The sequence below is a fragment of the Melanostigma gelatinosum genome, assembly GCF_949748355.1.
Source record: "Melanostigma gelatinosum genome assembly, chromosome: 3".
NCBI lineage: Eukaryota > Metazoa > Chordata > Actinopteri > Perciformes > Zoarcidae > Melanostigma > Melanostigma gelatinosum.
The window spans coordinates 6,916,266-6,942,567 of record NC_136636.1 but is presented as its reverse complement, the minus strand read 5'-3'; the positions used below and the strand labels follow the sequence as shown (position 1 = coordinate 6,942,567).

Here is a 26,302-nt window from a genome sequence, read left to right as displayed (position 1 = left end):
ACAGACACACACACACGGACACTTAAACACACACTCACACGTTCCATCTGACAGTCTCAAGTCCTGTGAGATCTGTGCCTGTTCTGAGAGGGACTGTGTAATATATTCACTGACACACTTGGTAAATTGTTCAATCCCTTTTCCTTGAAACCTGCACAGGAGACTTGAGCTATCAAACATGAAGTATAACTTTTCACACTGTGTGAGTGTTCAATGAGTTGTATCCTCCTCCGTAGCTGCACAACATGTTGGTGGAGACGGGGGAGCTTGACAACACCTACCTCATTTACACCTCCGACCACGGCTACCACATCGGGCAGTTTGGTCTGGTCAAGGGCAAATCAATGCCTTATGAGTTTGATATCCGTGTTCCCTTCTTCGTACGAGGACCTAATGTGGAGCAAGGGGCCATGTGAGTGACACAGACTGCCACTTTTCATGTTATTCGTCAAATATTATGACGTCTAGATGCTGTGTTCCAATATTACATGTGTGAGATTGTTGACATTGTGACAATGTTCTTCTACAAAAATTCCAACAACAATATCCCCTCACTCTTGCTTCACTGCAGTAATCCTCATGTAGTGTTAAACGTCGACTTGGCACCGACTCTGCTGGACATGGCCGGTCTTGATATTCCTGCAGAAATGGATGGCAAGTCTATCCTCAAGCTGCTGGACACAGAAAGGCCAGTCAATAGGTGAACACACCACACATTTATTTATTTCAACAGACATTTCAAGAACGACATTTATAATTACATTAATTGCAGATTACATGGCTATGTGCCGAAAAAGCAATTTGCCTGGACTGCGTGAAGTTGTACTAAATCTCTGTTGTTCGTGTTTTTCTTGGACATAATGAACAATCCAAATACAAACGTATAACACTCCTTTCTTTTCAATGCAACACAAGGATGGCATTTGAAAATGGAGAGCGTATTTGTTCAGTACAAACATCAAAGAGTGGTGTGACAGGATATTTCTTTTTCTTTCTTTTAAATCATTTTCCAGGTTCCAGTTGAACAGGAAGGGTAAAACATGGAGAGATTCTTTCCTGGTGGAGAGAGGGTATGTTTTATTGATTGACCTTCTGCAGCACATGTTTTCAGTCCAGGCATTGTCTGCTGCTGACATCAGACTCCTTGTTTTTGGTTGGTTGAAAAAAAATATGCATTTGTTTTCCTGTTCTTTCAGGAAGCCTCCGCACAAGAGAGGGGAGGAAATGGCCCAGGAGGAGAACTTCCTGCCAAAATACCAGCGGGTGAAGGACCTTTGCCAGAAAGCAGAGTACCAGACCTCCTGTCAGCAGCCAGGACAGGTACCTGACCTGCAGGAGCTCAGAGAGAGAGGTTATTAAAGTTTCAGGGGAACAACATGAGGTGTAGCTCATGCAGGGTGATAATTAGCAATCTGTTTTGACAGTTTACTGAGTATAATATGCAGTCATTGTACTCTCAGGGTTCAATTTGACTTCAAAGTCTCTCTTTTAATCCCTTAAAATTAGGTGTGCTAGGTATAATGTCTGCGGGTGTGAATAACTGGCAGAAATATGCGTATTTCTGTGCAGCTGAGACCTGTAGTGACTTTGTGTACGGCGGGAAATTGTGTGTGTCTGTGTTTGCTTCTGGCGATTATTGATTGTGCACAAAACATCAAACTTTCAGTCGGTTTCCATTTAATCAATTGTTGTTATAAGTGTACGTGTGTGAGGAAACCAATGCTTTGGGCTAAATTAAAAGACTCGATGGATATTTTAATTATTTTTAACGGCTTTATGCAGAGCACCATTAGAGGTATGTGTTGGGTAATTAAGTCGGTTGGTTTCTACGCATCAAAAATGATGCTCTGCTGTGGTTAAAGCCTAAAGACCCAATGTCATGAAACTTCCCTCTGCCTTGTTTCAGAAGTGGCAGTGTGTGGAGGACCCGACTGGCAAGCTGAGGCTGTATAAGTGCAAGGGCATGGCTAGTCTCTATGCTCCACGTATGCAGGCTCTGATGGCCAGCGGTGCCGCCCACGTCCAGCTGTCTCCCACTTCTGACTCCGACAGCTGCAACTGTGACGACGTGGCCTTCAAAACATCCGTCCTGAAGAGGAAGAGGCTGCTCACCAAGAAGAGTAAGTTCCTCTTGCCACTCACGCGCACCATTGTTCTGGTGGTTATTAATAGATCTCATTTTGTTCAGAAAGACACTTGTGCTGTACTTTGAAATGTCCTTGCAGTAGCCTACAAAGCCTTGTCAAACAGGGCCATTGATCTCAAGCTAAAATAACCAGCTTTTGAAGTATTCATGGGAGGAGGAGCATGTGTCGGTGCTGCCATCAAGTGGTGAACTAGAATGGACAAGTGAGTCTTTTATCATCGGGCTTTGAAAGAAACAATTACAGAAGATTGTAAATTATACCTGGAATATGAGCATGGAGCTCTTGTCTCATATCATCACTATTTTATTTTGTCATGTGCTGGTCTTCACTTGTCTACATCATCATAGATCTTCATCTTCTGCATCAAAAAAACGAATCGCTCTTTTTCATCTTACTCAGGTCCCTCTGTGTCGTCTTATTCAGAGATAAAATCCGGCAAGACTGTCTCTAGGAAGCGCTGGGCCCGCTCTGTGTCGTTTGAGCTGGACGGTGACCTGTATGCCGTAGATCTAGAGGATGGCTACCGGCCCCTGGGCTCCGGGAACAGCAGCTGGGCCGCACACAGGAGGAGAGGAGAGGGGAATGAGGAGGACAACGATGAGTTCAGTGGCATGGGGGTCACAGCCAAACCCACCGGCGGCAATAAAACCACACCACCTGCTGCTCTTAAAGTCACCTACAGGTGCTTTGGCGTACATCTGTCTGCATTAATGTGTAATCTTTCTCCTGATAGATAAAACTTAGACTGCACATGAGTCAGAGTGGTGCTATTATGTTGTTGTTTTTTATCCTGCAGGTGCTTTATTCTTATGAATGACACAGTGAAATGTGATGGCGGCCTCTACAAGTCTCTTCAAGCCTGGAAGGACCACAAACTGCACATCGAGCATGAGGTACGGCTGCATTGTTAAATCTTGCCCATTAAACCCATTTCACAGGTTGTCAGTAGCTCGTGGTATGTAATGGGTGTTGCCTGGCTGTGCGTTTGTTCCCACTGTGTTTAGATCGAAACCTTGCAGACCAAAATCAAGAACCTGCGTGATGTCAAAGGTCACCTGAAAAAGGTGCGGCCAGAGGAATGTCAGTGTAACACACCACCCAGGTGAGAATTTGCCCGAACCGCACCAGTCGCCTGCATGTTGATCGAATTGCATATGTGACGGCTGTTTGTTTGTTTTGTCTTTACAGTTATATCCTCAAGAACAAAGACATGTTCAGGCTCAATGCAGGGCGCATGCACTCAGTCAGGTGAAGATTTACATTGTTTGACTATTATTTTTGTATTTCCTCTCGCAGTCTTCACTCGTATCGAATTTGTTTGTTTCTCATCAGGATGCCATCAAAGCAAAATAATCTGTGGCTGCAGAAGGAGCAGAAGCACAGAAAGAAACTACGTAAATTCCTCAAGAGGCTCCAGAACAACGACACTTGCAGCATGCCGGGCCTCACCTGTTTCACTCATGACAACCATCACTGGCAGACCGCCCCCTTCTGGACAAGTGAGGAATAACGTATAGCTGTGTGAAAAGATTTGAAGAATATTGTTGTTTTAAATATTTTTCCAAAGCGGGTACGGTGAAATATATTTTTGGGACGCTATTGTAATACCTCTTGTTTCCACTCTCACCCCTCCCTTCCTCAGTGGGTCCATTCTGTGCATGCACCAGTGCCAACAACAACACCTATTGGTGCCTCAGGACCATCAATGACACACACAACTTCCTGTTTTGTGAATTTGCTCCCGGTTTCCTGGAGTATTTTGACATCAACACTGACCCATACCAGGTGTGTCATATGTACAGGCACACTGTACTATACGGCAGATACAGAAACAACCTGAACAATAACAACTATAAAATGATCCCACGACGATTTTCCAAAGTCTTCCAGAGATTTTCCAAAGCACTTGCTGACATTTTGTCCTTATTGTTCCTGTAGCTGATAAATGCTGTCGGCACCCTCGACCGCAATGCTCTGAATGCAATGCATCAACAGCTCATGGAATTACGGAGCTGCAAGGGACATAAGCAGTGCAACCCGGAGAAGGGTGAGTGCACCGCCTCCTGAGGCAAACACGGTTATTTGAGTGCAAGTTCAGACTGAGACTTATGTAACCTCTACTTCCTTTCAGGAGGAAAGGAGCGAAACTACTTCAGCGAATACAGGTATTTTCTTCTTCCTCTTACAGCACAGTTGATTACTTTTACAAACACCGCAGATGGAATACATGTTACAGTTTTAGCTCGGGGAGGTTACAGCCTCCCTAGTGTGCCTTTGGTTACGTTTCTTCTTACTGCAAGTCATCTAGGGGAGTCAAGAAAATAAAATACAGTGATGTTGTGCTGAATTTGAACCTTTTTTCAAGCTGGTTCCTTACTGTTGTCATCAAAGCCTTTTTAGCACGCAGAAGCCAAAGAGGGCCGATGCGCCAGCCTGCTTTTCAGCTTCTGCTGGTCCCTTTTTGTTATGAAGCCTAATTGCCTGTTTCTGCTGTGTGTGTGTGTGGGTGTATGTGTGTGTGTGTGTGTGTGTGTGTGTGTGTGTGTGCGTGCATACATGTATGTGTGTGAACCTGTTTGTGTGTGTGTCTGTGTGTGTATATATATGTGTGTTTGTCTCCATGCACGTGCATTTGCTGTGCATGCTTCAGGCCAGTTCATCGTCGAAAGAGGCCAAAAGTGAAGAAGCCTTCCTCCAAATCGCTGTGAGTTTGTCATAACCCATCTGTTGCTTTGTAGTCAGCCAAGCTTTAGTCCGGTCTCCTACCAGATTATTTTCAGCTCGGTCAGATGACCCAGCAGCATGCCCCCCCCCCCCCCTCTCTCTCCTATTTACTGTAATTCTGTACTCCTATACTTACAGTAATCCTCATGTAACTGCATTGCAAAGTGCCATCTTCTTTTGTCATTCCCTCACTCAAGTCAAATTCAATAAAGCAATGCAGGTGTGACATTGTCTCGTTACGTTGTGTTCTCAGTCCTGTTATTGTCCTTACTTACTTTTTCCTCGCACTGTTGGCAGGGACAGATCACAGCTGGAGCCATGGTTTCCAGTGAATGTCACATTTAACTCACAGTATTTGTCTCCTCTGCACAGAGGGCAGATTTGGGAAGGGTGGGTTGGGTAACCACCCGCATCCCTCAGCCCACCACAGCGGCCTCCTCCAGCGACAGGAAGGAGAAGGGCGAGTGCAGGCAAACCCTAGGACCTTGACCACACTCCGATCGACCATAACCCTGAGATACTACTTCACTCTAATCTGGGTTTTCATTTTTGAGAGAGCTGCTCTTCGTAACTCTAGCCCAGGCACGCTGAGACTGAGAGGACGCTGAAAGACTCCAATTTGTCAGTTCTACCTTTCGCGCACATTTCACTATCATCTTCTGTTACCCCTCAGCTGTCAGTACCTTTAACATTAACAGGATGCTGTGAATCACGTGGGACCGTTTGATGTCCACAAGCCATTCTGTCTAACAGTACTGCTTGTACATAGTATATATCGGCTTTAATCAGCGTTCTTTCTTGTCATACGGGACTGGGCGGAAAAAAACGTGATGAGTTACATGTCAACTCTGCTGCTACTCAACGATGTCATGGCCTCATGATGTCTCTGTGGCGAATGCTGATTAGCTAAATCATTAACGCTCGGAGTAACAACAAGACGTATTTTTCTTTCTCTGCACCGACGTGTCTGCACCATAGACTGTATGGACTTCGCATGGAAAGTGGTACGGACTTTTGACTGGCCGACGGGACTCTCCGCCATAATCTTTTGTATTATAGTTGATCTTAACGCCGATGAATGTCCTTTCATGAAGCATCATCTTCCTCAAAGCTGTGAGATGTGGGGTGACTAGATACTGCCTGCCTTCATCCAACCCCATCCGGAGTCAGCCACACCCTGAACAGGCATACAGTGATCACCATCGCACAACGATGCAACCCAAACCTCCAGAATATTTGACCACTGGCAGAATGCGTCATTAGCAGAATGCCATTTTACTCCTTTGTGTTGTCAGTACCACACTGTAAGAAGTATCCAAATAGTTTGTCCAGCTTGCTATATATGGTGCTACAGGATGACAATACAGAAGGAAAATGTTGCTGTACAGTATGTATTTGAATGTATGTTGTGCAATTAATATAAATGTTTACAATATTTTTTATCATACTGAAGAGGCAGACCTCCTTGTATGATATGGGGTGACAAAACGGACTTGGGAGGAGAAATGTAGCTTGAGAAATGTCATTGCCCGGAACTATGTTTGTCCTTTTCTTATTTACATCGGAAAAGCACTTAAAGGGTTCACTGTGAAGAGATGCGGCGTGTACGTTTAATGGATATATAGTTTACTCTGTGCCAGAGAACAAAACAGTGTAATACTTATCGATGTGAATGTTAGCTATCTGCTTCTTTGATTTTTTTTTTTTAGCAAATATTTCCATAGACCTGAGCGCTGATATTAATTGTGAATAAAGTGTTGTTTGACCATTACCATGAGCCGACTTTTATTCTGAAATGTGCATGGTGGTTTGTGTTCCTGTCCAGCAGGTGTCTCCATCTGCTCGTCCTCAGGATAACACCAGGGTAACATGGTAACAACAATAAATCTACTTAAAGCTCACTACTATCACAATAGTGGAAAGATAAAGGTCCTCCATTTCTATGTAAAATGTAGGGCAACCTGCCAAAGAGCTGCTTCTATGACTGTTGTGTTTAAGTATCTCATAATTATGACTTTCTATCTAATAATTATGATTTTCTGTCTCATAATTGTGACTTTTTATCTAATAATTTTTGCTTTCTATCGCATAATGATTTTTTAAACTCATAATTATGACTTTCTATGTTATAATTATGACATTTCGGCATTTAATCTCATAATTTCAATTTTCTATCATAATTATGACTTCTTAACTCATAATTATGACTTTCTATCTCATAATTTCTATCTCATAATTACCATGGGGATATTTTTTATAATAAAGTCTGACTTTTCATCTCTTATTTATTTATTTGCTGGCAGAAATGGGCTTCCATAGGGTAGGGAGGGGGGGGCAGGCAGACTGGGTGACCCCCCCCCCCCCTCATCCCAATGACTCACGTGCGGAGGCGGAGACTCCGTATCGGATCACCACCGGGAGGACCGTCCCGTACTCACTCGTCGGACCCGCTGCGTGTGCCTCAGAAAATTTACCTTCATCCCGACAAACCGCTTAAACACAGTTTTCTCCGTTTGTTTACTTCTTGTTTACAATGTGAGGAAGATGGCCAGAACAAGGTAAGGTGAACTCTTTAATTTAAAGAAGGGACACGAAACATTGAAAGCGGAGAAAGTTACGAAGCTAAAGCCTCGATATCACTCCGCCGCCGACAGCTCGAACGAGACCACGCTGCTCAACGGACAGCACTGTATAAGCACTTTACAGTGTGTGCGCGCGTGTGTGTGCATGTAGTTTTAAAAGTTCGCTAAATAATAGAGGGACATTCAAGAGAGTAGGTGTAAAAGGATTCATTTAAAACTTAAATTTGAATTGCATTTTTACAAGTGGTGTCGCTATTTTAGTTACTTTACGACGCAACGTTTTATTAATGTTATCTACGAGACGCTGTTTGACACTTGGAAGTTAAGTTTCGCCACCGTTTAGTATTTATAGTAGAGTCGCGTTAGCTGAAGCGTAGATGGATTCTACTTTCCCTGTTATTCTATCACCACCAGCCCCATCTTTATGTTGTTTTTCCTAACCCTTTGCTGTGGTGAAGAGACGGAAGGCAGCAAACGTCCCACAGCCCATTTGTTGCTCCCATGTTGGGTTTTTTTACTGGTGGAAGGGAAAACTGGGGCTTTTGGCTCCTGGTTTGATCTCCACATGTTGACTTTCTTCAGCATCTGCTTTTACTGCATTCAAACTTTTGTTTAGCTTTTGAGACAGATGGTTTTGCTTTAGTCCTCGCAGACTATTTAAAGCTACTGAGACATATGGGATAAGCTACTTTCAGACTTTTAATGGCTCTAGCTGAAGTTTTGGGAGAGTCTTTGATGCCTTAATATTCCTCCTCCATATGCGTATTGAATACTGGATATTGTTGGACAATTAATAAGCTACCCACACAGATGCCATTTGTATAGCCTGGAGCGGTTAGTTTGGCACGCCAGGCCCAACCTGACTTCCTGGGTGCAGCAAGTTCCGCCATCTTCCTGCCAGCTGGTGCTCACCGGAGCATAGCGTTGTGTTGGTTTAATGCAGACTGGGTAACTTTTCTATTTATCTGTCCGGCACTATACATCACAGACAGAGAGGGCAGAGTGGCTGGGACAGGGGGCAATGGTCCATTCCTTAAACATGTCCTCCATTCGTCTTAGCTTGTCGATGTGAGCAGCAGGAATCACAATAGGATGTTGTCTGACTGTTTGCTCTGTTGGCTCACTAAAGTAGACGTTTACCCCTAAAAGAAACCAGATGAATCAAACCTGTGTCTTTCAACGAGGACCAGGCAGGATGTCCACCCGACAGCCGGTGCGACAATGGACAAGATTGTTTGGAGAGGAAGTGATTTTGAAGCTTGTACCCCAGTGACAGCGGTTTGTTGTGTGCTGTGACCTGTTAATATGTGTGAGACATAATACTTCAAATCATATTTTAAAATCTTCTCTGCTTTCTGTACTATAATGCTGGTTTACATCGCTGTGGATCAGTGCTCTTAACGCTCCACACACGCACTTTTCATCTGACTTTGTGATTCTTCTCAATTTGGCAAAACGCATTGAACTGTACCTGGACAGCCATCGTTTTCAAACCGTTCCCCTGCAGAGATTAAAGGCTGGTTTTACTTCCCACACGCTGGCTTGAACCTGATTGTAAGAGTGCTGATCAACGCTCGCGGGCATTACAGGGGATAATAACTTGTGGGATGGTCGGACGGATGAGTAATCTGCTTCTAAAGAACAAGTCTGCAATTGTAGTGAGCTGTCTGTGCACAACATAAAATAAGCTTTGCACAAATGTAAAAAAACACTTTAAACGGAGTCATTATACACAGACATGTAACACTGAAACAGACGGTAAAGAAAGTCTTAACTAGAAAAAAACTTTTCCTAGTGTCACAGGTATCGCCCTATAAAGCTAAAACTGTTGTTTGGAAACATTAGTCTGTCCCTACGCTGCTGATCCCCAGTGATGGCCTCTTCAATCATAATCCACCATACTGGCCCCCCGGGGGGCCCGTACAGACCCCTGCGTTAACATCTTCACCAGGCTGCTCTGCTCTGAAGCCTTGGAGGGTTCTGCCGTGCGCACCTTCACTTCCTCTAGGGGACAATCCGGACGTTTCTTTCCTGTGCGGCTCCTCCGGCCGGCCGGCCACTCGGCTCTCTGGGATTACGCTCCGGCCTCGTTTGTCTTGTCAGCAGGAGGGGAGGATTCTGGGGGGGGGGGGGAGGTCAGCTACTCATACTAAATGTTATTCTGGCTGCGAAAGAACATGTCTTCATTTTCTAACATGCATGACCCTGAACGAGCTGACGAGATAACGTTTGGACTATGAATGTTGGGGGTTATGAAGCACAATTACATCCTAATAGGCTGTACTCATTTCTCTTGTTTGGACAAGTGACCCCATTGTTCCTGCTCCGACAGCTGGTGCACTGAACAGAAAGGCCGGCCTGTATGCGGTAAACACCCTGATCCCGCCCGCCCGTCCTCGGCGTGTCCCGCACATGTTCACTCTCGTTCAGAGTCTTATATGTGACCTGAGAAGTCCCCCCTCCCTGTTGCTCTTCAACCATGGAAAGGACGGGGACTTCTGTTTGGTCAGGCTTAGCCCTATAAAAAGGGAATTTATTGACCCTGTTGCTGAGCTGTGTCTCAGACAGACGGCGACTGTTCAGCAGAGCAGTAAAAAAAAAAGGGGCCGGAAGTTTCCCGGCATTTCTGCTGAAAGCTGCGGCATTTGTCGTAGAAGGGGGAAGACAATACTCTCCATACAGAAATCTCAGAGCGCTGAGTTTGTAGGCGGATTACAGCGACGGGTATCTGAAGTAACGTTCAAGACACGCCAACACTAAAGCGTCCTGCCGGAACCGGCGACGAGATAGGCACTGTTACCTCACATCGCATGCATGAAGAATCAGTTTGTTGCAGTGGAGGGGGGGGGGGCATGTAAAATCGCTAGTTGGAAAGCAGCATGGGAAAGACCAGCTTTGCTGAACGACCTTGTGAGGTCCAGTCTGATCGGTGCCGGTGGAGAGGGGGACCGTCTCTAGTTCTGGGTTATAGCAGCTGTTTGAAGGAGGTCACCCCAGACCTCGCATACACATCCCAAGCCCCCCCCCCCCCCCCCCCCCCCCCCCCGGCTCTGATTGGCTGTGGTTCCCCCTGTTTTGGAAGCACCACAGAGAGTTCTCGTTAGAATGAAGTCTGCCTGTTGATCTGACAATAGTCTGCATTGTCCTGATCCATCGCGGTCTTCAGAATAGGGTGCATTTCACAGGCTTTGTAATGCATATGACCGTGAGTCATCACAGGACATTCCTGTCAACGAGGTAACCATTTTTTCTTCCATTTCCAACGATCCTACAGATTCATGTACAGCAAGAACCTGTCGACCACTGCAGCTACAGGGAAAGTCTTTCTGTTCTCTCGATCTGATCAGTGTGTTCATGTGGCTGTCTCTCATTGGCGAGCAGTCAACTTTGTAGTCCTTCTTGCTGAAGACAGAGTATAGACTGTGCAGAAAGCATCAAAATCCACTTTGCATTTTTTCACCCGGCCATGGTTTTAAAATAAACCCCATCGTCCCAACAGTGGCACACGTTGTAATGAGCCCAGCATGTAGCACACAGACCAAAACTGGATAATCTGGTTCTTGTAGTTTTTTTTCGCAGCGTGCAGTCACGCTGTTCTCAGTTGATACCAGACAACATTGAACGTGTATTTACTCATCTTCACTGAGTAACGGCGACATTTCAGACGACAATTATCATCGCCATCCTCCCATGCCTGCCTTGTTGTCTCTGCCGGGCATGTGGATGTCTGGCCGTTCGGTCTTAAAGTGCGTTTGCCTCCTCTCCTCCTTGGTAGTCTGCAGCCGGCGTCGGCCCACAGAAGGCCCGCTCAGTCAGTGGCGTTCATGTTCTTGGCGTGAAAGACGACCCCCTGAGCTCGTTTGCCAATGTTTGCCACACGAGGAGTGAGGAATGGACACTGACAACTGCTGCTGAGAGGGGAGGAGGGGTGAAGCAGAGGGAACGAGTATCAATCTTCTTTTTTTTTTAGGCCATGTTCCCATTAATGTGGTTCAATTTGGAAAAATGTGTTTGTATGTCAATGCTACAGGTTTTTTATACTCATTAAAATGCAAAAAAAAACAACTCTGTGCTCAACACGAGTTCTTGTCCGTTGTTTTTTTTCACGCCCCTTTGATCGTCTGAACTCCTCTGGGCTGCACAGGAGATGGATCAACTTTGTCCGCAAGGCATAGCAGCCCCACAATGCACAGCGTAGAGTCGATAGAATGATCTACAGTATAAACCTACGTAAAGTCTGACCGGGGGGGCAATAGAGTAGACGAGACGGGCAGAATGCAGCCCCGTGGGTCTGGTTCACAAAGCACATCACTGTTAAAGTCTGAGGACAAGATAAGTGTACAGCATCCTAAACCCCGAGCATTAACTTTATGAGTGGGGGATGGATGCCAAGTTGCCTCTCAGAAGTCTGTTACTCTATAACAGACTTGGCTGCCTTTTATGCAAGTTTGTTTGTTAAATGAAATGCAACACACACACATTCACACAGTGACCAATAGGCCGTGTTCTACCGACCTCTAACCCTGATGACACGGCAGGAGCGAGAGGTGTCAAACAAAAAAGGGGCCAAAGAATGTGTGTGCGACAGGTGCAGGGCTTTTTTTTTTTTTTCCTCTCATCTGAAACATGTGCTCCCCCCCTCCCCCCGATAGTTTTGAACTCCTGGGCGGAGTCGAGGAGCCTATCCTGCACAGAGACGACCCACATACACCTCGTCCCAGCTTCTGTTTCCAACCGAAACATTTAGTTCGGCGGAGACTTCCAGGAAACAAACACACGGGCCTTTTGCAGAGGAATTATGCTCCTTGATGAGGACAAAATGAGCCTCCCATCAAACCTGATTCATGTCATCACTATCCACAAACACCACCTGCAGTGGAAACAAAAAGGAGGAAACCAAGCGGACCTATCATAATCATCAGATCACGTCTAGCGCCGCCTGGTTTACGATTACTCGCGGCTACTGGCACCGCTGCCAAGCGCTCGGTGGTCGGTCTCTGTTTTACAATATTTAGATAAGCAGGTTGCCGAGCAGCCATGCTGAATAGACTTTGCACATGATTTGTACATAATCAAACAGAAGGCTGCTTAAGGCAGATCGTCCCTTGTATTGTTTTGAGTTACAGGCCTCTGCTTGCCCCCGAGAGAGCAAATCACCACAGGTTTCTCGTTACTATATTTTTAATAGTGTTGTACCTGTGCGGCTGGGTGAGTTTAATCTCCTTCCTCTTCTCTCTGACAAATGACTTATTTCACAGCCAGTATCTGAGGATGTGGGATGTCTGTAAATAGAAAATGGCAGGTCTGTAAATGTATACCTGCCAGCGTGGACCTTGCACTTTCTTTTTTTCTTGCTGTGCCTGGTGAACAGAGTGCTAAGATTTCCTAAATGAATGGCGGGCCCTGTGTGAGAGCTCAGCCTGCCTCGGGCCCACAGGGGACCGTCACAAGCTCAGAACAGGCTGTTGTTGGTAATGGTCAGAGGTGACCTTACAACAGTCCTGCTTGGTAAATGGGAGCTGATCAATTCACCGTAACACGTATATATGGACAACTGTAATGCAGTTAAACCCCCGTTTGGCTCAGTATCCGAAATGCCACAATGGCACTGAAGCACGAAAGCTGCATTTCAGCCGTTACTACCTTATCTGATGAAACACTGCTGCCATAGTTTGTTCAAAACTCGACGCTACACAGTATTATTTATCTCTTTGACGAAATTAAACGACCACACTGGTATTTTGAGTTTGTTTGGAATCTAAAGCTGGACAATGACACAAGGCATCTCGTTGCCCTATTTCTAGTGACCGTATTGTCCAGTCCTCTGTGTTTTCCGCTGTTGGGGGGGGGGGGGAAAAGTGCCATTTACTCTTTGGCGTTGGCTTCGAAACAATGGGGCAGATTCCATGAGCTGTATTCTGTTGTTTCCCTCACTCTGGGAAACTGCTCTCAGTTAGTTATTTTTGGAGCGAACTGTAAATTCAGTATTTCTTCTTCAGAAGGGAGCCCTCTGGCCCATTGAGAAAGGGAGGAACTAACTAGATGGTTCAGAAGGTGTGTGTGCACGTCTGCGTGTGTGTGTGTGTGTGTTTGCATTGGCCTCTTGGTCTCTGTGGCAGGCTCTGTTTGCAGAGATCTTTTTTTTCTTCTTTTTTTTTATACAATTTGACGAGCTTTATTTTTAGTCGCTGTGGAATACCAATATGCTGCTGAAGCATCTCCTTGACCCACATGGGAGACAAAGACCCTGTGTGCCATGGGAGGGTGTGTTATTACACACAAGAGCAAAGAGGACATTGTGTTTCATACTTAAATTTCCAAATGTTTCAAAGCTGTGGGCAGTTTAAAAACAAATGAATAACTTTGAACAATGTAGGTTAGCTTAAAAGCTAGTGCAAAAATAGATTCATTCGGGAAAACCGATCCTGTTTCTATTCAATAAAGTCTTTTGTGAACTAGAAGTTACTATTAATGAAAAGAATCTGTAAAATCCTACTGTTCCTGTGATCACTAAAGGCAATCCGGTTCTGTTTGAGCGCACAAACCCCCCCAACACAGGCCTGCGGCATGCAAGTCTGCTTCAATTAAACTGAGTTTCCCCAGAGGTAAAATCAGGTGCTTCAGTCAAAGGACCGTGTGTGTGTGTGTGTGTGTGTGTGTGTGTGTGTGTGTGTGTGTGTGTGTGTGTGTGTGTGTGTGTGTGTGTGTGTGTGTGTGTGTGTGTGTGTGTGTGTGTGTGTGTGTGTGTGTGTGTGTGTGTGTGTGTGTGTGTGTGTGTGTGTGAAGTTAATTTTAGTCCAACATAAAACATTTCTGTTGGAGTTGTGCTTTGCTGAGCTCGTGCAAACTGCATTCCAAACCATTTATGAACATTTGAAGCACGTGGCAGGCTGCCACGAGTGCTGCTCTGTACTTTCATGTCTGCCTCTCTATGCCAGGGAATCACCTACGTTTTGAGAGTGAGTGTGAATAGGTAGTTACGTTGGAAATAGTTCTATTTTCATTTTAAATGTGGAGAAATCAAAGAGTGTCCACCTCAGTCCTGGTAAATTCTGCAGGTGACAAGCACCCCTGTGTTAGACAAACCCATGTAATGGACATCACTCCTGTTGTTTTTGAGTACTCCCAAAGGGGATGTTCCAGGAATTTTTCCGAACCTGAACACTGGTCCGTCTTCCTGCTTATCTGGTCGTGTCAACAGAGCCCAGCCGGCCCGCTCTCAGCTCTAACTGCTGTTTATTTACCCAGAGGGAACGGTCCGTACGCAACCACGACACCCCGTGCTGCTGAACTCGTCAGCTGTGGCCTCCGCGGGTGACCCTCAAACCCTGGTTTCCTGTTGGCATGTCGAGTTCTGTGCTGGTTTCCCTACTGTCGTGGAGTTTCGGGGATACACAGCCTCAGCTTTCTGTCACTGCGCGTTCATGAGGGATTGGTTCATTTGGATTCCGATACGATCGCTGCATTTCCAGAGAGAGTGCCGACAAACACGAATCTGAACAACAAGGAATGCAGCGCGGAGAGATCGGTTTGTCGGAGTGGGAAGGCCTTCTTTTTTGGAGGCTGGGAGCAGCAAAAGGATGTAGGCTCTGGTATGTGTGGGGTGGGATTGACTCTTGAATGCCCCATTATTTGCGAGGCTTCCTTCCCGTGAAGCGTTGCGAATCGAATCAAGCCTGCAAGTCTTCTGATAGTTGGGCCTCGTTGTGGTCCCTCAGACTGTGAACACTGTTCTGCGATATAGAATCCATCCCCTGCAACACAAACCCATTCACACGCTGACTTCCACTTTTATTTTTCAGGGAGGGGGGAGTTAAAAACCCAATATAAACCCACCCTTCACGTAGAGTCCACTTGGGTCAGGGCTACTTGCCCGGTGTGAAGGATTGGACCAGATGGCCTCCCAGCATAGAGCACTGGGACACATGGGAAGACCGTATGTGAAAGGCTCCTCTAGCCTCCCCATGCTCCGTGTTTACCTGGCGGTTGAATCTGCCGATGGAGAGACGGGTGCTGGTAGCACATACAAGCGATGTAGATCGATATGAACAGGTAGGTCACAGTCACTCAGGGCTTTTGCGGTTAAAAAGAGGAGAACAGCTGTTGATCCCAGTGAGTAGTCGTCGTCACGGTGACATTGTAACCCTGGCAGACCCGACTGGCACCGCCTCTCCGTTTCTATTTCTGAGCCCTGGGCCGCACACCTCGGGGTTGATTTGGCAGGCACATGAGAAACGAATGTGGTGCATATATGTGGTGGGCATTGTCGGCACTCTTATCCATGCTAAGCTCCGTGCCCCCTTTTTCTGATCATCACAGGTAGCCTGGACAGCAGGCTCCCTGTCGCAAACAACCGTGGCGGGGAGAAGAAAAGCTTCTCTGTCCTGAGAAAGCTGGGAAAGCTATCCAAACCTATGTCGGATTGTTGTGACACTAATTCCTCTCCACTGGTACTTTTCTCTCAAAGATACTAGGCTAGAGTTGTGTGGGATAGAAGAGAAATGACCTAACCTTGCCAAGACCCTCAAGTAGTATAAGAGACAGCAAGTAAGGAGCGTGGTAATTTATATTTTGAGTCCTTTCTCTCGCTCTGATCTCGACATCTACTGTGTCTTAAGACTGGGGGGGGAAGGACTCTCGCCGGCTGTTTGCAGTCGTCCTGTTCCCACATGGATTTGCTGGCACAGTTAAGGCCTGCATCAAGGAACTAGATCAAAGGAAACTAAAGAGTAGCCTGACCTGGATGACTGCAGTCCTCACTTATTTCTCAGACATATTTGTTGACCTTGGTTTTTATGTAGGTAGCTACAGCACATACCTGTTACATGGGGCGATATCATTCAATTACAATAATATGCCGCACCCTTTAACACAGACGGTGTCTCATTATTTCTCTGAAATTCAGTTCATGGTCTAATTACATGTAATTGGCTCTCCCTCCTATCTGCATGTGTGCTTTCCTGCAATCTGGGTTGTTTCTAGGGCTGCAACTAACGATTATTTTTAATAATCGATTAATCGGGTGATTATTTTTTCGATTAATCGGATAAAAAAAATCAAAAAACAAAAAAGCATGAATTTCCAACCCTTTATTCAAAAACAGAACTGATCTTCAGAAAGTGCACAAACTCTTTCCTCTGTTGTAAATTGTTTACTTTTATTGTGAAGAGCATGAAAACGGAAGTGATTTTACTGTGAAGAGACAGGAAGTAGCATGATACGTGCTTATTCACGGCAACAATGATAACGACAAGTGAAAACCTAACGTATATGTCAGGTGCAAGAGCGCGGTCTGTTCACTGTAACAGTTGTTAAACTGCAGTTTTCAGGAAGTAAAGTGTTCCGTTCAAAACCAGACGCGTCGTGGTCGTCATTAGAACGACCACGCTCTTTTTTTCTTCTCAAACATCTCGTAATAATCGCGCGACACAACGAATCGATAATGGAATTTGATAATCGACAATGAAAACTATTTTAAGAATTGATTATTATCGATAAAATCGATTCGTTGTTGCAGCCCTAGTTGTCTCGATCTCTATTTTTGCACCTCCCCTCTCCGCTATCTCTTATTTGTTGCCTGTGTGTATTGTGCTGAGCTGGCTGTTGCCGCTCTGTGATTGCGGTTAAGCTCGACGGGTTTTTTAGCCTGAGTGGCACTCTGAGCGTATGGTTCTCTTTGGGCCCTTGCTGACTCCATGCCAGGTGTCTCGCTGAGTGTCCACCTGTCCCCTTATTAAGGAAAGGAAAGAGATGACATCATTGCTAACACACGCACACACACACAGATGGATGCATGTAGGGGACACAAGCATTGACTCTCTCCATATGGGCATCGTTGGGCCTCTCAGTCTGTCAAACTGAGCTGATTAGTACCGAGGCGTGCCCTTGGCTTCTATGGAGTGGTCTCACCGACGTCACGATCTCCTTAGTTACGAGGTCGGTCGGCCATGTTGGAGTACATACAGATCCTACATGGCGGCGCGTAAACAAGGAAGTGCGGCGAAAATACCATACTTTGAATCACTGGATAGTGCATCAAAGGTTCGCTACCTGGCCAAATTGAAGGTTATTGGTAACTTGGATCCCTATACGATGAGTGCAGATCGTTTCAGTGCCGATCCTACTTATCTTCCATCGGTAAACTACGCCAACATCTACACGTATCTCGTGAACACCCCCAGTCCTTACACAAAAGACGAGCTGGAGTACTACAAAGGGCTCGACGCTTATAATCAGTTTGTCAGTGGATGGGTCCGAGACGTCAAAGCAACGGTCGTCGACAATTCTCATCTCGTCATTGGAAGAGTAAATATATACAGATCTGGTCAGATATTTAGCAATATTCAATGTTTACTCAGCGCAAACAGACACGTGTGTTTGTTTACATTGTACGTGCACGTCATTGTGTGCGTGTGTGTAGAAATTCACTTTCAACTAACTCCTAACTTCATCCCCCCCCACACATATATATATATATATATACATATATATATATATATACATATATATATATATATGATCTGACGTTAAACTCATATCAAGCAATGCTGAGGCTGCATCTCTGTGTTTCGCCTGTTGTACACGCTCCACACGTCTCTGGTACCGACTGCTGTCACGGGCCGATGAAGCTTCGGTAACCTTCTCATGTAAAAGTTTAATTTATATTTCCTTTATTAAATACTGTTCACAAACGAATTTGTATATAAAATCACGTACCACTTATAAAGTGATCCGCACATACTCTAGTGTACGCCAAATTCCATTCCTTTATATCTCGAGAGATGCGTGACAGCCATTTCTCGCGACGTCGCTTGGATAGCTCCTTCGTGTCATTTCCTTGATGTGTAATGACCGCTGGCAAACGAAAGAATGATTTCTTGTCTCTATCAGCTCTGCTGCCACAACCAAAGACAGCACAAAAGTTCACCACCGATAGGTTATGCGACTCAGCCGTGCATGCCAGTGGCTTTGTGTGTACTCCAACATGGCCGACAGCTAAACTGTGACGTCACACGAGACCACTCCATTGCAACACAGTGTCCTGTTGGTGGATAATCTGTTAATGCTCCTGCCTTGTTTCTTCTCATTCAGCTCTGATTGGGTGGAGATCTTGGAGCCACGCTCCCGCGAGCGCATGTATGTGAATTTGACCAGCGGTGAGTGCGGCTGGGACCCCCCCTCGGGCGTTCCTGTCCGCCAGGCCGACGGCAACCAGTGGTGGGAGCTCTTCGACCCCCAGAGCGGCCGCTTCTACTACTACAACTCCACCGGGCGCCGCACAGTCTGGCACCGACCCCAGGGAGCCGATATAGTGCCCCTCTCCCAGCTCCAGGCCATGAGACGATGCAGTGAGGCCAAGCGTGCCGGAGGGGGCGTGGACAAGCACCACCAGCACGGCACCACGGGGAGTGTCGGCAGTGTAGGGAGCCAGGGGCGCTTCACACCTCTGCCCGAGCAGGACCGAGACAGCCCCGTTCCCGGAGCGCCGGAGGCCGATGAGGAGGCCGCCAACCCGGAGCTGGACCCAGCGGTGGACAGCAGATCGCAGGGAGACGGAAGCAGCACCGAAAACAGCACCGACGGCAGTAAAGACCCACAGAGGTAAGCCTGAACCAAACCTTTGGTAGCCTCTACAGTAAGCCTGGAAAGGAAATTGTGCTTAATCGTTAATGGATCAAATTACCAGGAGAAAAGTAAGGAAATGCGATAGTCATCGCGGCATGTGGCATCGTGAGTCGTAATGACTTTCAAATGCTTCTGCTGTGAGAACTCGCAGGATGATTTTGACTTTTGACCACTCGGGGCTGAGCTCAGACAGCTTTTTTAAATTTTCATTCTCACTTATCTGAACATTCCACATGTCCCGTGTTTCCATACTATCGCCTGTGAACCGTGCTCAGCCATTTCAGCAAATCGTTACCAAATGGGGAGAACGGTCAGTTATACTACAGAACACGACATCCCCCCCCCCCCCTCCTCCTCCTCCAGTGCCGAACGGCCCCTAACAGTAAGTCATTCAGAGACCCCATCATGTGCTTGGCGTTGGGGCCTCGTCCAAACCGCCGTCTCTTCCCTCCAAAGCCAGATTCCAGACATGCCACTTGTGTTTCCCCTGGCACGGGGCCACCGAGGCCGTCTCAGTGTCCTTCTGTGTGCTCCCCACCACCCTGCCCCGCGCTGCTCCGACGCTCACTTCGTTTTCCTAAAACAAACCCAGGGCCCCAGGCCCTTTAAAGACTAGATCGCCTCTTATGGGTGAGAGCTTAAATGCGCATGCACGAGAGGCATGTGAGAGAGTGTTGTCTGTGGTTAATAGCAAGCAGAACCGCAACATTCCAGCTGCGTATATAAACAAGGCGAACCCTGCTGCGTTTCAGAGGCTCCGTCACGGCGACTGTGGCTCTCCGGTTCCTCCCGGCTCTTCGTGCACCTCACCTTGGCCCTCAGGAGGTCTCTCCTCTGACCCCTCCGATCCTGTGGGATTACATTTAGACGGAGGGGGAACTAATTGGTCGGCCACGGCTGTTGAATGACACCACTGGAGGCCTCGTTGCATTGCCTCTGGTGTGTGTGTGGGGGGGGAGGAGTGTTAAAGCCCCCCACTGGGTCCCACTTTGCCCCAGTGATTCAACCACTCCCAGAGCCTTTTCTGTCTCCCCCTTTACAACAATGGCCAGCTGTGTTCCTCGGAGGACGGGTGAGGGGGTCTTTAGCCCACAGAGGCTTGATACCCTACTTAGCCATTTGGCCCCTCCACATGCTCACCGGCCTCCATCTCTTAGCAGGTAATTAGAAACCGCCACAAAATGCACGGAGACGGTGGAATGTGACGGCTCAAAATGGATGAAAACAAACATGCTTGTTTGCAGCTGGTGGCCCGCCTCACTGATAATGACATGGATGAAGGGGGAAGAGCCAGGGAGAAAGTCTTAAATGAAGAGTTGGAAAGGGCCACAGTGGTTTGCGGTGAGCTAATTGTTCTGTCCCACCCAAAACATGGGAGTGTTGGGGGCTTTCATGAGAATGTCCTCTTCCTTTTTTTGATCATGCTACTGCCGGTTTTTTTTTGTTCGGGTATTTCATCATTTACAGTTCCTCAGTGAACGTCTCACTTCTTTTAGACATGTCGTCACATGTTCCCTTTTGTTTTTTTCTCTCCAGCGGAGATGAAATGTTATTAACTTACGACGGTTGAAAAACAATCGTGTTCTTTGTGGACAATCCCAGTTCTTCCAACGGCAGTTTCCCTTTTGTTTTGTGCTATTAATAAATCAGTTCATTACAGATAGAAGAGTTTCCACACAACACACCCTGCGTGTTGTTCTAAGCACCGGTTGCTTGGTCTTTGTAAAGCTCATATCTTTGCATTTGTCTATGTCCATTATTATAGAAGCACACACTTTTTGGGGGCCTTGAGTGCCAAATCTGTTCCTCATTGCCCAAGTCTTATCACATGTCCTGGGAATTTCTGGGTACTTTGAGTCTGTGGAGCTCATCAGGGAAGTACCGTGGTCTCCAGAGGTAAACATGTCAGTCACATGTGGTTTATTGGGCACAGGAAACTGAAGCAAACTCTCTTTCCATGATGTAGGTGTTGCAGATCAACCGGCTGATGACATCTGAATTGAATTACACCCACCTTTCAATGCACTCATGTGTCCGCGTGTTGTTATCGTCAACCTGATAACATCTGTATGGGATTTCACCACCGTGTGCCTGTCTTCACTGTGTGTGGGCTCCTCTCTCCCCCGAGCTTTCCAGCTACAGGAGACCTGCTGAGGTTTGAGTGGATGTTAAAAGTCTGCTGAGGACACATGACCGCATGGTGTCAGACAACCCAGAAGTGACCCGAGGTGGTTCACATCAGGGTCACAGCACTCTTTTGTCTTATGGGCCGGCCTGGGGCGTATAATGGACCACTAAAAAGGAACAAAGGTTCTCACGAAACCCAGTTGTCCCGCATGGTCAGCTGAGTCCTTTCTCTACGCAGTGAGTAGGTATGCTGAATGGAGAAGAACACCAAATGACTTGTATGTGCCCTTTCATTTAGCCCCGTAATGACACAGCGGTGCACCGGCATTCAATCTCTGCTGACATTGGACACTTGAAACTCTCTTTTCGTGATTGTCGACTGGCTTTGTATTGCTTTTTAAAAGGGTTCAGAAAGAGTTGGGTACATCAGTGCCTAAAACCTCAACTCTGTCTGCGTTGTTTCATGAGCTCATACCGCAGTTGAATCAGCTTCTACACATTAAAGAGGGGACAAGGTAGCTTGACTTTTCATGAGTGCGCAACAAGTTTAGTAAAAGGAATGTTGGTCTAATTTCAGTCTGAATTTAGGGAAACTAATGTAGAAACCTCTACCCAAAAGTGTCTGATGGCAAACAACAAAACTGAAAACATTTCTACTTTGGGGAAGTGTTCTATTTCATTTCTTTAAAACATGCACGTGAAAGCAAAAGTATACAAAAAAAAAAAGCCCAAACAGAAGAAGCTTCCCCTCGCGTGCTTTGAGACTGTCTGGCTGTGAGTCATGTCGGAGATATCACCACTGGGTTTATCTAGGAAACGAGGGGGCGTCTTATGGGCCAGATAAAGTTTTTAAGTTGCTAATGAGTCACACATTGTTTGCGTGTTTACTCCGAGAGTGCAAGCCTCTCGTGCTTTTCATCTCCCGCCGCAAAATCTTTTACGCACACTGTGAAGACATGTCTCATCTGTACGCTCCTGGTGTGGTAAGCTCATTTTCAGCCCTTTCCAGATGGTCTTTTAAGTCTGCCTGTATTTATTTTTCCCTTTGCGGAAAAAAAAGTTGCACTTTGAACTGGGGATCCGGTTGTGTGCCTACGCACCATGGTCTCGTTAACAGTGGCGATGTCCTTATTTCTCCACACGTCCCGTGTTTCACTCTCTTTTGAACGCTTACGGTTTTATGGTATTCTCGAGAGTGAGATCACAGAGGCACGGTTTTCTTTTAGAAATGATTGAAACGCTGCTTTTACGTCTGGTACTGTTGTGAGCATATCTCCAGTGTTTTCATGAAGAACCAGTGACACCACGCGTGAACTGGCCTTAGGCATGCTGCTCTGACTGGATCAGCTGACTTGCAGCATGCAGACACGGTATTTTTCAGGTTGCTGCTTCCAGGGTTTCCACAGGTTTTGCGCATCCATTTGTTCACGCCGATGATGATTATTGTTAACATATCGTTGTTTTTCTGCTCTTTTGTGTCCCTGATCTTATCTCAGAGACTTGAGACTGGTTTGAATGGGTTTTGTGTGTGCGGTCCAGTTTTAATCATCCAAAGAGTGTCTTTTAATGGGATCAGAGGCGGGGTCTCCCTGGAATTCCGTTGGGTTTGGCCTCATCCTGTCCCTTGAAAAAGCTCCGAGTGGCTGTCCTCTGGCCCAGCCCAGCTCTCTTCTGGATGTCGGGCAGCGGGAGCCACAGACATGCACAACTGGTAGACATCTTGGCTCAGAGGAGGGCAGTGCATCAGTTCTGTTCAGCTGTTGCAGGACAGCTGGCTCTCTGGAGGGGCCTGACGGGAAGCAGGGGGCCACCAGCTTCGCCATCAGCCCAAAATGTCACTTCGTTCTTCAGCTTGATATTCTTATGACCAGTTTGTTCAAAAGTGAGAAAAGAAAACCCCGGTCTGCACGCTGACGAAGTGGATTCAACGTCCTCAGCGAAATCCTCTTTGTCTTTTCGGTTTCCTTCCTCTGCTCAGATCGCAGTGATCCCATTGGTTGGTGCTCCGAGGTGTTTGTGCAGCAGAAGCTTGGCCTGTGCGACCCCATTTCCTCTTCCTGTCCAGTCAGTGTTAATAATAACCCCTGTTTTTCAGACCCCCTCTGTTCCCAGGGGGTATATATAAGAATCCATATCCCTCTCTCTGCCAAAGTGACTCAGCTGATGGCTTTTCCAAACGACAGTTATTCCAGGCAGGAGCGTAAGGAGAGACAGAACATCTGCTGACAGCAAGGTCCCCATAGTATATTTAGTTTGTTATTGAGAAGACCCGACCACAGCAATATGCAGAACAGCGACCGAGGTATCTGGGACTGTGTTTGTGGGCGTGAGACACCAGAGCTGCTGAGACTAATTGAGATTTGCTGACTGTTAAGTTGATTTGCTGCCCCAGAAGCCAATCAGATTATACTTTGTTGGTTTCCAAAGGGCGTCTTAACTTCATTTTATCGCACATTTCTCCATCTTCCTAAAGCTCTCACATGCCAGCTTCAGACTCTGACTGAAGGGGTTTGTACGTGCATATGTGGATGCAGGATAGCTGTGCGTGTCTAATCACGTGTGCTTGAGCAGTGGCTGAAATGGAGTTCATCTCTTTGCAAACAGCGAGAGAAAAATCTGATGGGAATTTAATTATCATGTCTCATTTAACCTCTGTGTGAATTGCAGTCCGTAATCCCCACCTTCAGCTGACATTTAACTCTTTGACAGATGAGCTACTAGCAGGCAACACACACACACACACACACGCCCTTTCTAAACAACTCTCATTGTGAGTCGAGTAAAGTCCAGGCCTGTTCAGTGTTACGTAAGAGCCGGCCTGGTTTCCCCTGTCTGACTCTGGAGGTTAAAGATGGCCTCTTCCCTATCATCTTTCTCTCCCTTCCTCCCCCTTCCCCCCCCCATTGCTGTTGTCTCCGTGACGATGGCACAGCATTCATTGTGTGAGCCCCCCCCCCCCCACTACCACACAGAGGCCCCTGAATAAGCCCTGAGGAATGCCATCCTTCCCGCTCATTCCCTCGCTGCACTCTCCCACGACTAATCCCCCCCCCCCTTCTCATTTACACATGCTCACACCCTCCTCTCTTGTCTCCTTAGCTCTGTTGTCCTTCAACCCCCCCCTCACCCCAACCCCCACCAATCGTCTCCCCGCTCTCGGGCCCGTTGCTGTTTTCTCACCATTTTACTGTGTTTGTCCCTCGTTCGGTTCGGGGTTTGTAATCCTACTTTATTCGGTTGACCTGAGGTTTTACTGATCTGCGAGTGTTGTTCTCGCTGTGTAATGGGATTAGAGACTTTAGGTAAGAGATCGAAGACACCGTAAAGACTTACTGTTGGAGTTGGCTCCCCAAAACCCCCTTTTTGCGATCGCGTTGAGCATCGCACCAAACTCCCTGCTGACAGCCAACATAATGTGCCAGCGCTGGGGGGGGGGGGGGGGAACGTGCTAGACCTTTGCTGATCCTGGGTGGGACAATGGTCGGCAGACAACTGAGACAAAGCCTGACAAAATCCCTCTCTGCCAATGCCATGAGCTGGACTTCCTCCCAGGCCCATGAATGTGTTCTGTTTCAGTCCCTGAAGAATAGGTTGTTTAATGTTTCTACTCAATTTATCATAAGATATCATTTAGTGTTTTGTATGGACAGGAAGGAATAGTAAAGACACTTTGAGTGTTTGTTTTTTTAGATATGAAGATGGAGCATCTACGGCAGGGGTGTCAAACATACGGCCCGCGGCCGGACCCGGCCCACCACGTCATTTTATGTGGCCCACGAATCCGCCAGCAAAAAAAATAAAATAATATTTTTTTTTTTTTTTTTTTTTACAAAAATTTAAAGTTAGATGTGAAAATAAAAATATCCCCATGGTCTAAATTATGAGATAGAAAGTCGAAGTGATGAGATGGCATGTTGTCTGTGTGCCGACATTAAAACTATCACAACAGGTGGACAGGAGATGCAACAGCCCATAAAGAGGATTTCCAACAAGTTTCTCAACATGCGTACTTCTCTGTACTGAAACGTCATCAGTCTCAGCCCAAGTACTGTTCCAATTCAAAGTTCACATCGAGCCAAGCACGGCCCTAATGCCCGATGTGGCTCGCTCTGCCCATTTTACCCGGGATGCATCGGAGGTGACTTGTCTGTACTTGGGACAGCCAAATATCCCAGAATGCATTTTGCACCAGCAACAGGAAACAATGGCGGAGGAGAAATCACACAACTGGAAGTACGTGTTGTGGAAGTCACAGATATCCCGGGAAACTAAACTAACTATGTTAGGAGTACCGTAGTTACATTTACACCGTCTTACATTTACAACCGGCCCTTTGAGGGCGACCGTGATGCTGATGTGGCCCCAGAGTGAAAATGAGTTTGACACCCCTGATCTACGGGATACAGAATTTCCCATGTATGATGTGAAACTTTTTGTAAATCTGTACATAAGCTCCCTATAATTAAGATTTAGACCACACTTCCGCCCTGGGAGCCATGTGTGAGCATTACATGCGCCATTTCCTGTTTGTGTTACATATGGGAAGCCCTCTACGACCCTCCAGAGGACCTCCTCCGACAGGAAGTAGTGGTCACTACTATCTCAGGGTCAGTCCTCATAAAGTACGTCACCCGCCCACCCAGAACAAGTAGATAGAAGACAGCCATGTTGTTTTCTTACAGTCGGCCATTACATGAACCCCAGATTGTTTTATGTGTGAACAACGAGTTTGATTTGTTGTCTGATAATGGAAGGGGAATTTGATTATTGTGGTTTCATGTGTGAGGTCCGCTGTGTACTTTGGGCGTCCAATCCTAAGGAAAGCCTTGATGTGTCATGTGTGAGCTGTTCCTGTATAGCAAACCGGCGCTAAACGGTCAGCTGCTGAGGTGGGAATGATTTTTGGAGCGTTTGTATCACCTCCTCCCGCCTGACAGGACCAGAGTGCGAAAACATACACTGCTTCAAAGAGTACAAACAGTGGCTTCTCATGTTTACAGCTGTCACCTATCAACCCCCCCCCCCCTTCTCCACCCTGTGTAACCACTCACACTTGCTCGTAACTACTAAACAGCGGTGGTTTGGGGTGAATCCCGT

At 46.6% G+C, this 26,302-nt stretch overlaps 2 protein-coding genes across 5 annotated transcripts in view; both read left to right on the top strand.

Moving 5' to 3' along the window:
• sulf2a (sulfatase 2a) overlaps nt 1-6,642 on the top strand; it is a 43,391-nt gene extending 36,749 nt beyond the window's left edge. For 2 of the 4 annotated variants that reach the window (XM_079265778.1, XM_079265779.1), the window contains 15 exons: nt 237-412; nt 572-700; nt 1,014-1,070; nt 1,197-1,320; nt 1,907-2,120; nt 2,547-2,829; nt 2,944-3,040; nt 3,152-3,249; nt 3,336-3,395; nt 3,480-3,646; nt 3,790-3,932; nt 4,086-4,194; nt 4,279-4,312; nt 4,798-4,851; nt 5,244-6,642. In XM_079265778.1, coding sequence (XP_079121904.1) covers nt 237-412; nt 572-700; nt 1,014-1,070; nt 1,197-1,320; nt 1,907-2,120; nt 2,547-2,829; nt 2,944-3,040; nt 3,152-3,249; nt 3,336-3,395; nt 3,480-3,646; nt 3,790-3,932; nt 4,086-4,194; nt 4,279-4,312; nt 4,798-4,851; nt 5,244-5,274 — 1,776 coding nt within the window. In that variant the 3' untranslated portion in view covers nt 5,275-6,642. The remainder of the gene's footprint in view (nt 1-236; nt 413-571; nt 701-1,013; nt 1,071-1,196; nt 1,321-1,906; nt 2,121-2,546; nt 2,830-2,943; nt 3,041-3,151; nt 3,250-3,335; nt 3,396-3,479; nt 3,647-3,789; nt 3,933-4,085; nt 4,195-4,278; nt 4,313-4,797; nt 4,852-5,243) is intronic. The other 2 variants (XM_079265780.1, XM_079265781.1) reach the window with 2 other exon arrangements.
• Nucleotides 6,643-7,304: 662 nt separating this feature from the next.
• The window catches only part of arhgap46a (Rho GTPase activating protein 46a), a 31,208-nt gene continuing 12,210 nt past the window's right edge, over nt 7,305-26,302 (top strand). Inside the window, 2 exon segments of the mRNA XM_079265643.1 lie at nt 7,305-7,429; nt 18,545-19,054. Of these exon segments, the coding sequence (XP_079121769.1) occupies nt 7,416-7,429; nt 18,545-19,054 (524 nt within the window). The 5' untranslated portion in view covers nt 7,305-7,415.